Source organism: Lissotriton vulgaris, chromosome 2_2, assembly GCF_964263255.1.
Source record: "Lissotriton vulgaris chromosome 2_2, aLisVul1.2, whole genome shotgun sequence".
NCBI classification, from domain to species: Eukaryota; Metazoa; Chordata; class Amphibia; order Caudata; family Salamandridae; genus Lissotriton; species Lissotriton vulgaris.
This window is the reverse complement of record NC_141688.1, coordinates 84,525,468-84,538,664: the sequence shown is the minus strand read 5'-3', so window position 1 is coordinate 84,538,664 and position 13,197 is coordinate 84,525,468. Positions and strand designations below refer to the sequence as shown.

Below are 13,197 nucleotides of genomic sequence, written 5' to 3'. Positions count from 1 at the left end.
CTCTTTTACATAAAAAAAGGTTATGGGTTGCAAAAGGGAAATGGGCCTAGGCCTCTTTTCAGTTTGCTATACTACTATGCATTGTTTTTTTATGTACCGGAGACTCCCGTCTCGACGACGGGAAATGATTCAGGCATGTGAATCTATGAAAGCTCCACCACTTGGAGTAATCTATTATTGTTTCCCATTTGTGAAACCTCAGGCATGCAAAAGAGACAAATGAAAGGGTTGGATCAGTTTCCAAGAACTCCTTGGGAATAAGAGTGGTCATGTTCGAGGTTACCAATAGCATCTGTAACTCCGGAGAATTAGGAGTTTAGATGTGGTACTGTGAGATAGCCAAACCAACATTTACTGAGGATATAAGAAGACTCAGTCCTTATATTATGAAGCTTTGTTGATCTAATACACAGTCCTCATAAATTTGTAGGAACCGTATAACAGTACTTTTAGTCAATTCATTGAATGAGCTCACTTCCTCTGAAGTGAAGCCACCTGTTTTACAACTTCTGTACAATTATTTTCAAACCGTTTTAATTTCCCCCACATCCCCATTCGTACTCTTTGTACCATAGGGTTGCTACACTACAAGTCCTGATGTATATACCAATGAAATATCTGTATGTGGACATACCTTATAGCCGGACGGTCTCAGTCTAGGTTTAGAAATCTTTCTGTAAAGAGAGTCAGTGTATCTCCCATTTGAGTTAATGCTACTCACTCAGACACTGGCAAACATTACCAGTTCCTTGTGCTTCCACCAGTTTATGCTCACAACTGTCGGCACAGTTTTATTCACCAGGGAACTGTGCCATAGCCTATACCCATGTAGCGCCTTTGACTTGGTAAAATTGTTTTTGTATTGAACTGTGTACGAGATCAAATCTTGTTTGTGATTTTTTATATTTTTCTGGGTATCCTCTTAAGAGTGTCTTTACAAGTTATGTAATTTATTTACATGTGCCTGAATTACAATACTCATTGTTTAGAAGATATTATTGACCGTATGCGGGTCTGTTTGGATTAGCAATTGCTAATGCTTATTTTTTTCCTACTAATAGTCTCAATTATCCCAATAGTTTCCAGGACCAAACGAATGGGGTGATGCACCAAAAATTAAATGAAAACGTACATTTTATGGGTTTTAATGTTTTTTCCTACCAGATTAACCTCCAAATCCAAGTCCCCAATTGCTCTGCGAATGGTCTTTTTCTTTACCATTTACATGGTATTTGTTAGGTAGAGAGGGAGATGTTTGTTACAAATGTTCAGTCAATTGTCTTTCTTCAGGTCCAACTGAGGGAACAGGTGTTTCTCAAGGTGGCAATGTCCTGTAAGGCAGCATTTGGAGGCTAAAGCAGGGCTGCTTACCAGCTCCTTTATTGTTGAACTTTCTTGCAAACAATATCTCCAAAACTCCTCAGAAGGTTACTGGGGATGCACGTAAGGAAGGTGATCAAGTTTCCATCAATCCATCCATCAGGCGACCCAATGCAAGGATACGATGGTTGGCCAACATCTAGCAAAAAACAAAATATAACCTACCAGATAAACAACGAGATACTAGAGTTGGCAGGATCTGCCGGCATCAGGCGCTCTAGAGACAGTGCTTAATTTGAGCCGGGGCTTTCCAGTGTTAAACACCGGCACTTAATTTTCAACACCATACCTAGAACAGTCTACCACATGTTGGAGTTGCTCATCTAATTTAGAGCTTAGCGGAACAACTGTTGTTTAGGAATACAATATACATTAAAATGGTGCTAATACCTGCCTCCAAAGCCATTCCTTTTGCTTTGGAAAACTGGAATAATCTGAACTGTCGCATTTACATGCGAGAGAGATTGTTAGTAGTTGTTTTAGCAGTGATGACAAGGGCGATGGGTGGTGCAAGCTGAAACGTAATATTTTCCATATTAAGCACTGTCTAAAGATGGACAGCAAAAGTGAGCATGGTCCTCCAAGCAGGTAAAGAACCGCCATCAAGAAGGCTAAACTACCAGTAACTATACAGGAATAGCATGCGACTAAGATTAGTATGCCAATGCGTTTTACTCGAATGCCTGCAATATTAAAAGTGGACACATGGTGGCAGCAGAATGCCATGCATGTGATATTCATGGCGTTGAAATAAGAGAGATCCTTCGCTGCCAGCATAAATTGGCAAGTGAAATAATGCAGTTTATGGAACGGGAACAATTGGCCCGAGCAGCTCCATAAAGCAAAAGAGACAGACATCGGTGGATGGGGGAACAAATCAGTCTCGTATGGCAGAACAGTGGAGCAACAGAAGCATGATCAGTCTGGTGGAAAGAAGATTGTTAAAATAACACCTAATGCCTCTGAAAACCACACTGGATGCCAGCTCTGTGCACTCCTCGTGACTGCAGTCTGGCTGGCTGGGCATCGAGGCCGGATGGACGGGAGGGCAAAAGGTGGGCCAGGAAGAGTGAATGGAGACGTGAGGGTGCAGGGTGGCAGAGGGGAATCCCGGAGTATCCTATTGAGAATGAGAGGAATGTGACGCGGAGGAGGACTGAAGGAAGTATCGAGGGCCAGACAAGCTGTGCAGCGTATACAGTAAATGAGCAGGCTTTCATCGCACAGTATGAACCACATGTCCATATGAACGTTCAGAGGAGGGCCTCATCGAGGCGAGGGAAGCACCCTATGGGGTGTACGGTCAGCAAGGACCCATGAGGGACAGAGGACATTTGCGAGCTGAAAGGGACATGGTGGACACCGACGTTCCAGCTGGGACATTACCTAAGCGGGGACTGTCATGTCCACACAATAATGACAGACAAATATCTTATGTGTAGAAAGGAGCTTTATTCCACACGTCTTTCATTGTCCCTATCCCTACTCTAAGTGTTCTAGTTCCTGTCCCCTGCTCCTCCCGTTCCTGCTCCTCCCTTTAACTCCACCCCCAACCACTAGACTACATCACACGATCCTACATCTCCCCTTTCTTAACAAAATGAATTTAATTTCCACAGTGTTCGCAATTCTTCAATCCACCACACGGGTTGGCTGACAGCCTGTTCTTCAAGCATCAGTAGTGTTGAATCCGTGTTGGGCCTGACTTTGGTCAATCTTTCTGTTGTCTTAACCATGGCATCCTTGATTACGGGAATGCACTTTTGAGAATGCAACCCATTGCGTGTGGGCTGCTTATTCTCCGGTTCCGCAGTTATTATGGTTCTCTCTTGTTTTGTGACTGCTACTGGCTCAGCTCGGCAGTGGCAGTCTGCTTTCCTTGGTGACTCTTGTTCTATTGATGATCGAACTCCTTCAGGAGTGGACGATGTTCTGGTTCTCTTCCGAGCACCCACCTGTAAGGTTACTTCTCTTTGTCTTGTCAGGTTGGGAGCAGCACTGTTCTTCTGTTCACCGTCAGGCATGCCAGACGTTAATGTACTATCTGAAATGGCTGTCTTGGCTTGATTCTTGGACTCGTTTGCTGCCTCTGTTTGTCTCTCCCACTCCCACTCCCACTCGTGTTTGAGACTGGTGAATCCCTTGACCATCTGGGCATGTACCTGTTTCTCTCTCATCCGGTGACACTCTGTCACCACACTTGGTCCTCCTCGCAGGGTGACAGGATAGTCCTTTTCCACTTGGTAGATGCTGTCCCATCTCCTTGTTTTCCTTCTGTCAGTCCTTTGAGTCAGCCTCGCTGACCCCATCAGGGGTGACGGTATATTACTCGTGTCATGATATGGCGATGACTGACATCACATGTTGTCCTTTGGTTCCATTGCGCGTTCGGATGATTGATGCCATAGACGTGGTTGGGACCGTGATTTTGTTGACCCGAGTGATTGGACCGACATGCTTTCCGAATCGGAGGAGTCGTTCCCCGATTCCCTTTGAGAACGTTCCTTTGCGGGCGTCTTGACTGGTAAGTTTGAGTTGGTAGTCTGTGATGACATGCTCCTGGAGTCGGAACTATCTGCGGGACATTCCTTTGGGTACGTCTCTTTACATGTCTTCTGCGTGGTTGCTGTGGAGAGGTTGTTTGCTAACAACGCGTTTACTTCTTTAGTTTGATCCTGGAACATTTGGTCTCTGCCCCTCTCACATGACAGCAATTGTCTCTTCTCCGTTTTCTCATGGTCATGACTGTCTTGAGTGCACATGCCTCTCCCGTTTCGGTGTCTGAGTGGCTTACCACTCCTCATGTGGTTAGTTTCTTCTTCTCGCTTGTTGGGTGTACTGACGTTCGTGCCATTGGGGTGATGTGTCTCGCTGCTTGATGCTTCCTCGGACTCATCTACAGACTTTGGTGAATAGTGGGAGGATGCCCGGGGGTGTTTGCGTGCAGATTTCCAGTGTTGACGGGATTGGTTCAGTCTTCTGTAGTTTGTCTTTCTTGCCCTCTTGTTGGGCAGGCTGCCATCTTGTCCATGGGTGTGATCTGTCCCACTTGACACTTCATCTGCTTCAGAACCGTTTTCACCATCGGTTGACTGACTCCTTGAGGTTGAGTAACTCCGTGAGGTTGTATCAGTACCACCATCTGTTGACTGACTCCTTGAGGTTGAATAACTCCGTGAGGTTGTATCAGTGCCGCTATCGCAATCCTGACTCATCCTGGTCTTTTGTGTTGTTGACTTGGAGTATTCCATGACACTTTGTCTCTTGTTTCGTCTTGGCTCTGATCTGCCTTCACCCTCCCTCTTTCCGGTTTTGTTTGTTTCCTGGGCCTTGCCCCCAGACATGAGGGATGTCTCTTTCCAGACATCCATGTGTCTTGCATTCGAGTGCACGTCTTTTGATAAGTCTTTTGCTTTGACCCGCACTCCAACCTCGGCCCCTCTGATGATTCTCTTTAGCGACCACTGCCCCTGAAGAATCTTGCGCTTTGAGTCTGCATTTGAACACCCTTCGATTATCCGAAGCCGAACGGCTTCTTCATTTGTAAACGTATTGAAGTAGCAGCCGGGTACCAATCTTTGCAACCGGGAAATGAATTTTGGCAGTGGTTCTCCTGGTTCCTGCCGTGCTGTGGTGAAGGCGATGAGAGCATGATTCACGTCTACCGGTGCATGGAAATGGGTATGTAGTTTCTTTTGGAGTCTCTCATAGGTCTCTGTATCCTTTTCAGGGAATGTTCTGACTAAACGTCGGCCCTCATGACCTATCAGCTGGAGAAGTAGTTTCAGACATTTTCTCTCTCTTCATTGACCGATCGCGTCAAGGAAATCGTCCAATGATTCCAGCCACCGGTTCCATTTGGGGCCCAAACTCTGACTGTCAGTCTGGGTCACTGGGGGCGGTACTTCAAGGCAGGGATTGGGCCGATGAGTTGCTGTAACCACCGCCATGAGGAAGGAAAGTTTCCGTCTGCTACCGTCGCAGGCTTGTTCACTTTGCTTCCCGTCTTATTTGCTGACCTTCTGCAGAGTTCTTGTGTCTGGTCGTTTCCTTTGATTCTGGGAATGTTCCCCACACCTGGGCGACTACTGTATGCTGTCCACCCTTAGTATGACTGTCTCAGTGAGTTCAGCTTGGATTTTCTGACCATGCGTGACTCAGCAAATCCCCACTTTCTTTTGAGTTGCCTGCTAGCTGCAGGTGATTTGGGGCTCTTTCGCGATGATATGCGACGCCATTGACATCTCGTTCTTGTGGGTCCTTTCGGCCTAACACAGGTTATCCAGTGATTTCAATGATGAGAGAATGCTTCTGTGGTATTAGTCTACTCATGCTTCTGGATCATTTGCTTTCTTAGGTCTTCTTACTGTTGATCATTTACCTTTCGCGTGGTGCTGGAAGTTTACTTCGATACTTAACCTTGGATCGTGTTTGTTACGTTCAAAGTCTGTATTTGCTTGTGCTTGCTGTGTTTATTGACACTTTTATTCCTTTCGCTTCATGTTTCTTAGACTCGTGCTGGTTTACATTCAGTGTGATCTTCAGTTGTTTCTGGTACTGCCTTCTTCTGGGTCTTCTGCAATTCTGCCCCCTTCGGGTCTTCTGCCGTTCTGCCCTCTTCTGGTCTTCTGCCGTCCTGCCCTCTTCGGGTACTACTAGGACTGCCCTCTCCGGGGTCTTCTGCAATTCCGCACTCTGGTACTACTAGGACTGCCCTCTCCGGGGTCTTCTGCAATTCCGCACTCTTCGGTTTGTGCTCGCCGTTGTCTTTATCCGTCCCTTGCATGGGCTTGGTGCACTGTAAATCTTGCCTTTGCCAATGCTCGTTGCTAACAGTCGCTTTTGTTCATTCCCCTTCTGATCACTTGTATTGGTGCTTGTTTGTGTTTACCGTGGTCTTTAGTTGTCTGTGGCATTTGCTTTTACTCGTTTCGTTACTCTGCTTGCATTAACTTATGCTTGTTCTGTTGCACTTCTTGCATTTGCTCATGCTTACTTGATTACCTTTCTTGCATTTGCTTAGGCTTGTTCCATCACACTCCCTGTATTGGCTAGTGCTTGTTCGTTTACCCTTGCCAACGCTTGCTCCTTTGCATATACCAGTGTTCGTTCTCTCGCGTTTACCGATGCTTGTTGTACTCTCTCCTCTTGTCCTTGTCAATGCTTGTTTTGCAGTTGCTTGTGTTTGTTTATTCTGTTCTCTTGCATTTACTTGTGCTCGTTTCACCTCGTGCCTTATCTTGTGCTTCTTTTCTTTTATACTTCTTGCATTCGCTAATGCTGGTTTCATTACAGGTGCCAATGCTTGTTTTCAGTTTCCAATGCTCGTTTCATCAAGCTGGAGGTTGCCTGACTCCAAAATGGCCGCTTCTAGTTCTTACATAGGGGATGTCTGTGGCTGCCTGACTCAAAGATGGCCGCCGGGCCTAAAATCTCGTGTCTCCCGAGATTTGGATCCCTCTATTGAATTTCAGCTATTGGGTACCGGCAGGCTTCAGGCACTCACCGGGCATATGAGGTCCATGCTGGATGCTGGGATCTTTGCTCCTCGCAGCTCTCGTTCGCTCAGGATCTCCTCACATCAGGTAGGACCGGGGTGGGCTCCCGACGTCGCTACCACCTTGCTTCTTTTCACTTCGCGCTCACTCGGCGACAGCGCGCCGAAGCTCACGCATCGGGCGTGAGGTCCCGATGTTGGGGCGCACTCAAGTTCCGTTTCCCTGTGCTCGACAGCGCTTACCGGCTGGCCTTCTCCTCCAGGCGCTCTGGCGCTCGTTTTCCCGGTTCCTTCGTGCTCTCTTCGTCGTCTGGCTTGGGGAGAAGGTCACCTGCTGCTGGCCTCTTTCTTCAGGCGGCAGCTCCACACAACAGCGTTCTCCTTTCCTCGACGCTGCATGAGACAGGGCACTCTCGTGGGATTCTGTGGGCAGTGGTCATGCCCATCCCACCCTCGTCACCAGTTGTCATGTCCACACAATAATGTCAGACAAATATCCTATGTGTAGAAAGGAGCTTTATTCCACACGCCCTTCATTGTCCCTATCCCTACTCTAACTGTCCTAGTTCCTGTCCCCGGCTCCTCCCGTTCCTGCTCCTCCCTTTAACTCCACCCCCCAACTACTAGACTACATCACACGATCCTACAGGGACGCAGACAGTGACTGGGGGCAGTGTTTGGATACCATTTTAAGTGTTTAAAATGGCCCTAATTGCACCCCACTCATGCCATGAAAACACACCACAGATGAAGACTACAGACCTTCTTTAGAATATTTAAAGTGCACACCAGATGCACAGCCACAGGAGGGCAGTGTGTGCGCTACTCATATAGGCCAAACCCAGAACATACTACTTACAAATAAAAAACGCCGCCTACAGCTGAAGGTACTGTTTCAAGTCATGGCATCTCCATACACACACCAAGCAACAAAGCCAAAGGTGGCAGGTCCGGTTTGGTGCATTGGGGTCTCATTCAGATGATATTTTTTGAATGATTGTTTAAAAAATGTGAAACGAAAGCACCAATGTTAAAATAGACGGCTTACCAAAAGAACTGTACTACATTGGTATAAAACTAAATAAAAAAACACTTTTGCTGGAGTGACATTATGTTTAACCGCTCCCCTGCTGATGACAGAACCGCTCCGTCATTAGCCGCGGTGGCGCTGTGCTGACAGAGCGGTTCCGTCATGGCCCGCCCGTCGCTCCTGCGCGGCGCGGATTCCGCGCCTGCGCTGAGCGTTCTATTGAGCGGGCGGGGCCATGACGGAACCGCTCCGTCATAAGCACAGCGCAACCGACGCTGGTGACGGAGCGGTTCCGTCACCAGCATGCGACCGCCGCATTTCCGCCCCACCCCCTTAGCACTGCGGCGGAATAGCCGCCGCAGTGAAGGGGTTAAAAACAAACCCCATGCATGTGCCAAAATAAAGACGTAGAACCATAAACCCTCCACGCCACTGGTCATAAACTGCGTGACAAGGCTGATAAAGAACTTGTGTCATCATCTAGGGCTTCCAGCTTCCTTACTGAAAGACTTTCAGTTCATAAGGGCTCTAAAAGGCTCAGACATCACAAATGTAGTGTAAGCAGGTGCTGGCATGTCAAAAACACGATCTCAGAGTCCTAATATGTGGGTGACATTAAAGAAACCAAAGCAATTCAGTCACAATTTAATGCATCTTGACTACATGACAAGGGGAAGATAGAAGACTAAATGTATGTGGAAAAATAAAAAGCCTAGGGGAAGTTCATAGAGAGAGCAGGAGTACCTATAGACAGCAAATGGTGCACGCACACACACATACACCAAATGTGAGTGATTTCAGCATCAACACGTGTCAAATAATCGAGAAAAGTGAGTCTTTTTTTATAGAGAAACAAGTAGATAGTAAAAACATGCAAAAATAGGAGTAAATAGCGTGTTAGATCAATTGAATCATACAATGGTAATGGATAAAATAACATTGACAAGAATGTGGTAAAGTTAATGAGAAGTGTTTGTATTTAAATGCAAAATAGTACAATTATTTGCAAAAAATAAAAAAGAACAGAATGATAGAAGAGGAAGTAGAGAGAAGGAAGAGATAAAATGTGCGGATCAAGAATAGTATCAATTCACTTACAATTTTCCATCACAGTTGTAGTAACATGACTTTCCTAAGATCGCAGAGGCTTTTTGATAGACAGTTAACCTAAACTTTTTTTTTGCGAAAAAACCTAAATTCATTTTATTTAAAGAACATCAAGGTGATTATCTATTTTTCAGTCAATGTTTAAGTTCTGCATATACAGACGGCACTACCACAAAAGCAAATCTAATGTGAGGCATACAACCATAGCATCTTCTTGACTTACTTCTGCGGAGGAGTAACCAGAGGAACACCTGGATTCCAGCTCTGCATCACTACAAGAGGAAGCACAACAAGTAAAGTCAAAACATATCCATGACACTCTTCTACTCTCTTAATCCAACAACGACCCAAAATCAGTCTGGAGAAGCAGGTGTCTGTACGAGAGGCGGGGTGCAGATCTGCGTACCGGGGGCAACCTTCTAAGTATTGGATGACCAATTCACAACAAGCATTTACAATGCAATGGTCTCGGCATTATTAAAGGTAGAGCTATTGGCATTGCTCATGACTTTTTAGGTCTCGCCTCTCAATGCGCATGCGCATTGAGAGGCGAGACTATAGGGGCTTAAATAAGGTTTACCTACACTGGCGATTGACTGGCGATTGACTGGCGATTTGATGCTGTGCCCGTGCGCTTTTAGGTCAATGCGCAAGCGCATTGACCTAAAATGCGCGTGCACATCATCAAATCGCCATCTGTTCCCCAGCAGCACTCCTCCCACACCTTTGAAGTGAAGCTTAGCTTCACTTCAAAGGCTCCTGCTGCTTCACACTACGGCCGCATTTCTCCTCCCCCTCCCCAGCCGCCAGCACCTCACCTCTCTCACACGGCTGCCAGGCCGTGTTATTTTTTCAGCCTCCCCTGAATCTGCTACTTCGCCAGCACCTCCCCTCTCTCTCACGGAGAATGTTTTATTGTCTTTTTTTAATTTAGAAATATCTCTATAATTTGGCGTTTATCAGCGTGCTGCTGTAATTTATTCAGCCTGATATTTGGATCACGTACTTAGGCTGCCGGTGGGTTTTAAATTGCACAAAGGCACCTACATATAGCTGTGTCTTTTTGTTAATGAAATCTTTCTTAATTGATTTAAAGAGGTCACTGTAATTTGGACTTTATCAGCGTGCCGTTTTTGTTTATTCCTTCAGAGCATTTTGCACTGATTTCTGGACCGGTTTGGATTGCATTGTGAAACCGCTATGCATTGCATTTGCTTACTTTCTCCTTTATAATCGTACGTTCGCTTTTGTTGTGAGTTGGAAGCTGTAATTTTGACTATCAGCGTAGTGCTTTACTTTTATCAAAAGCCTTCTCGCTCCGACATTGCGACACGATTTTGAAACAACCCTGCACTCCATCTAGCTGCTGTCTCCTTTCCAATCTCACAAACACACCAGTTAATGGCTTTGTGTCTCTTTTGTAAATGGATGTGCGTTGCTTTTACTCCAGTCTTCGTTTTCACAATCCACTTGCAGAGTATCTGCCGGCCAACTGTTTTCTTTGGCTATCGCAGCACATCTTGGGTTTGATTACTTTCCTGCTTGTTTTGTGGAGTGTGATACCTAACACCCCTTGGTTGTTTACTTTGCTGCTTGTGTTCCAAACCTGCTGCCCCATTCGAATCGTATGAAGGCTCCTATATATAGCTGTGTGTCTCTTTTGTCAATCGCTGTTATTTAAAATGAGTACTTTCATGCTTCTTTTCCGTTATGAGCGCTGTAATTTAAACAGAATGCTTCAAATTACAAATATAGACAAGAAGGAAAAAACACACAGCCTTCCACATGCCCAAACAAGACCCATATGCTGCTGTGTCGAAGAGCGGTTGCAATCTGTATAGCTATTTGTCTGCTTTCAGTTCTTAACGAGAGGCTACTCGGCTCTCCTCCGTTACCCCTCCCTCGTTGTCGCAGCCTTTTCACTGCCAATACAGAAAGGTGACCGCGCTTACCAAACAGCTTGTTTTTTTTTTTATAATTAGAAGGTAGACACAAACTCGTACAGTAAACTCTACCCCTTTCTCAGCCTGGCATGCTCTAATTGCCATTTCTCAGGGCCATCCGCACTCCCAGCATGTAATCTCTCCCAAGCTCTCAGCCCGTAGCACCTTGTTATTTTTATGGACGCATTTACGGCTAAGGCTGATTTTGCTCGGGTGAAATGCATAGGGCTGTTTTCATTTCCTAGTACGGCGGTACTTTGCCAGCAGTAGATTTAATTCATTCATTTGCTCAGTGCCATCTTTAGTGCCTCTAGGAGTCTTTTTTTTTTTTACATAATTAGAAGGTAGACACAAACTCGTACAGTATGTGTTAGATATGGAGATGTTGTAGGGTAGGTAGGTAAATGTCTCACTTGCCCTTACTGCAAATCATGACAGCTTGAAAGGTAGAATGCTGTGAAATCTGTGTAATTTTTTTGCCACTAACGGTATCCGTGCAAACATGCTTTCAAAATGGTATTTTTAAACAGTGCTTCCGGGTTTGTTGGAAGAAGTACAGAGGACATGAATCAAAGGGGGATGTTAAATTGTTATGTAGGTTTAGTGGTGTGTTAGTTGGTTTGGTGTGAGGACGCTCTAATAATTCTTTGGTGTAGGTATGATCACCTGCTGTGACTCAAGCTGTGCCACGGCCCCAACTCTCTTTGTTTTATCAAACAGAAACTTTCAACATGTTTATTTCTGTGAGGCACGTAAGTTTGTGAGAAAATAACACGTTGAAACTGTTTACACAAAAAATGCTAGCACAGTACATTAATGTGCACCTACACAAACTGTCTTTAAAGTACACGTGTCTTCAAAAGTGCCACGTCTAGTAGTTTGCAAGTATTTCCACTTACACGCCGAATATCCACCCTACTGTGTACCGCTGTCCCTCTTTGGGGATGCCAGAGGCTGGTTGCCATGCTGACGTTTTAGTTATTGCTATTATAAATTACAAAAACATTTATTTCAGTCTTAATTATTAAAAAAAATTAAAAGCCATTTGTATTTGGTAAATGAATACATCTAAGTCACGTACATACAAAACATTTAGCATTACAAATGCTATAGGTGTCACATTTAAAAAAGCTTAAAGTATTGGCATTGTAAATCACGAGGCTATTACTTTTGCAATTTTAAAGACCCACACATTAAAAATAAATTGTCAATTACAAAACCAATAGCTCCAACTTTTCTATTGCGAGACCTATTGCATTTCCAATGCTTGTTTTTTAAATTCATAAATAAATGGCATTGGCATTTACATTGCCAATAGCTTAATCGCTCGCAAATGCATGACCTATTGCATTTACACCCACACAGAGCCACACACACGAAGCCACCCACACACACGAAGCCACCCACACACACATACAGAGCCACCCACACAGTCATTCACACAGAGCCACCCACACACACAGGGCCACCTACACAGAGCCACACACACACACAGGGCCACCTACACAGAGCCACCCTCACACACAGAGCCACCCACACACACATGCACACAGAGCCACCCACACAGAGCCACCCACCCACAGAGCCACTGACCCACAGAGCCACCCACACACAGAGCCACCCACCCACACACACAGAGCCACCCACACACACACAGAGCCACCCACCCACACACACAGAGCCACCCACCCACACACACAGAGCCACCCACCCACACACACAGAGCCACCCACCCACCCACACACACAGAGCCACCCACCCACCCACACAGAGCCACAGAGCCACCCATCCACACACACAGAGCCACACACACACACAGCCACTGACACATAGAGTCTCACCTATAACTGAGTCTGCTTCTTGGAAAGCGGGGAAGAGGCGACCCTTTGATACCGACTCCAGCAGTTGGTGTGCGTAAGGGGCAGATCCCACATTCCTTTCCATGCACTCACACTTCTAACTGCTCCTAAATGTCTGTGGAGGGCATGCCTGGTGGAGGGATGTAGAGGGAAAATGTTGCCTTCCTGGTGGCATTGGCCCCTTTCTGAAATGGATTCCTAGTGGTTCCCAGACACTGAACAGCTGCTGACCTATTCACATGTCTACAGTCTGCAAATATGTGCTCCCTCCTTGCTGAGACAGAAACTGCAACATTTGGGGACAGACACTGTTGCTGAGGGACTGGTGCCAGCGTAGGGAGACAGACAGACTCTTACTGGTGTAAGGACGGACATGGTGTT

At 45.8% G+C, this 13,197-nt stretch overlaps 1 protein-coding gene across 2 annotated transcripts in view; it reads right to left on the bottom strand.

Annotated features, from left to right (window-relative positions):
- Nucleotides 1-13,197, bottom strand: part of FAM219B (family with sequence similarity 219 member B) — a 141,210-nt gene that overhangs the window by 19,764 nt on the left and 108,249 nt on the right. For both annotated transcript variants that reach the window (XM_086959328.1, XM_086959327.1), the window contains exon 5: nucleotides 9,238-9,286. In XM_086959328.1, coding sequence (XP_086815454.1) covers nucleotides 9,238-9,286 — 49 coding nt within the window. The remainder of the gene's footprint in view (nucleotides 1-9,237; nucleotides 9,287-13,197) is intronic.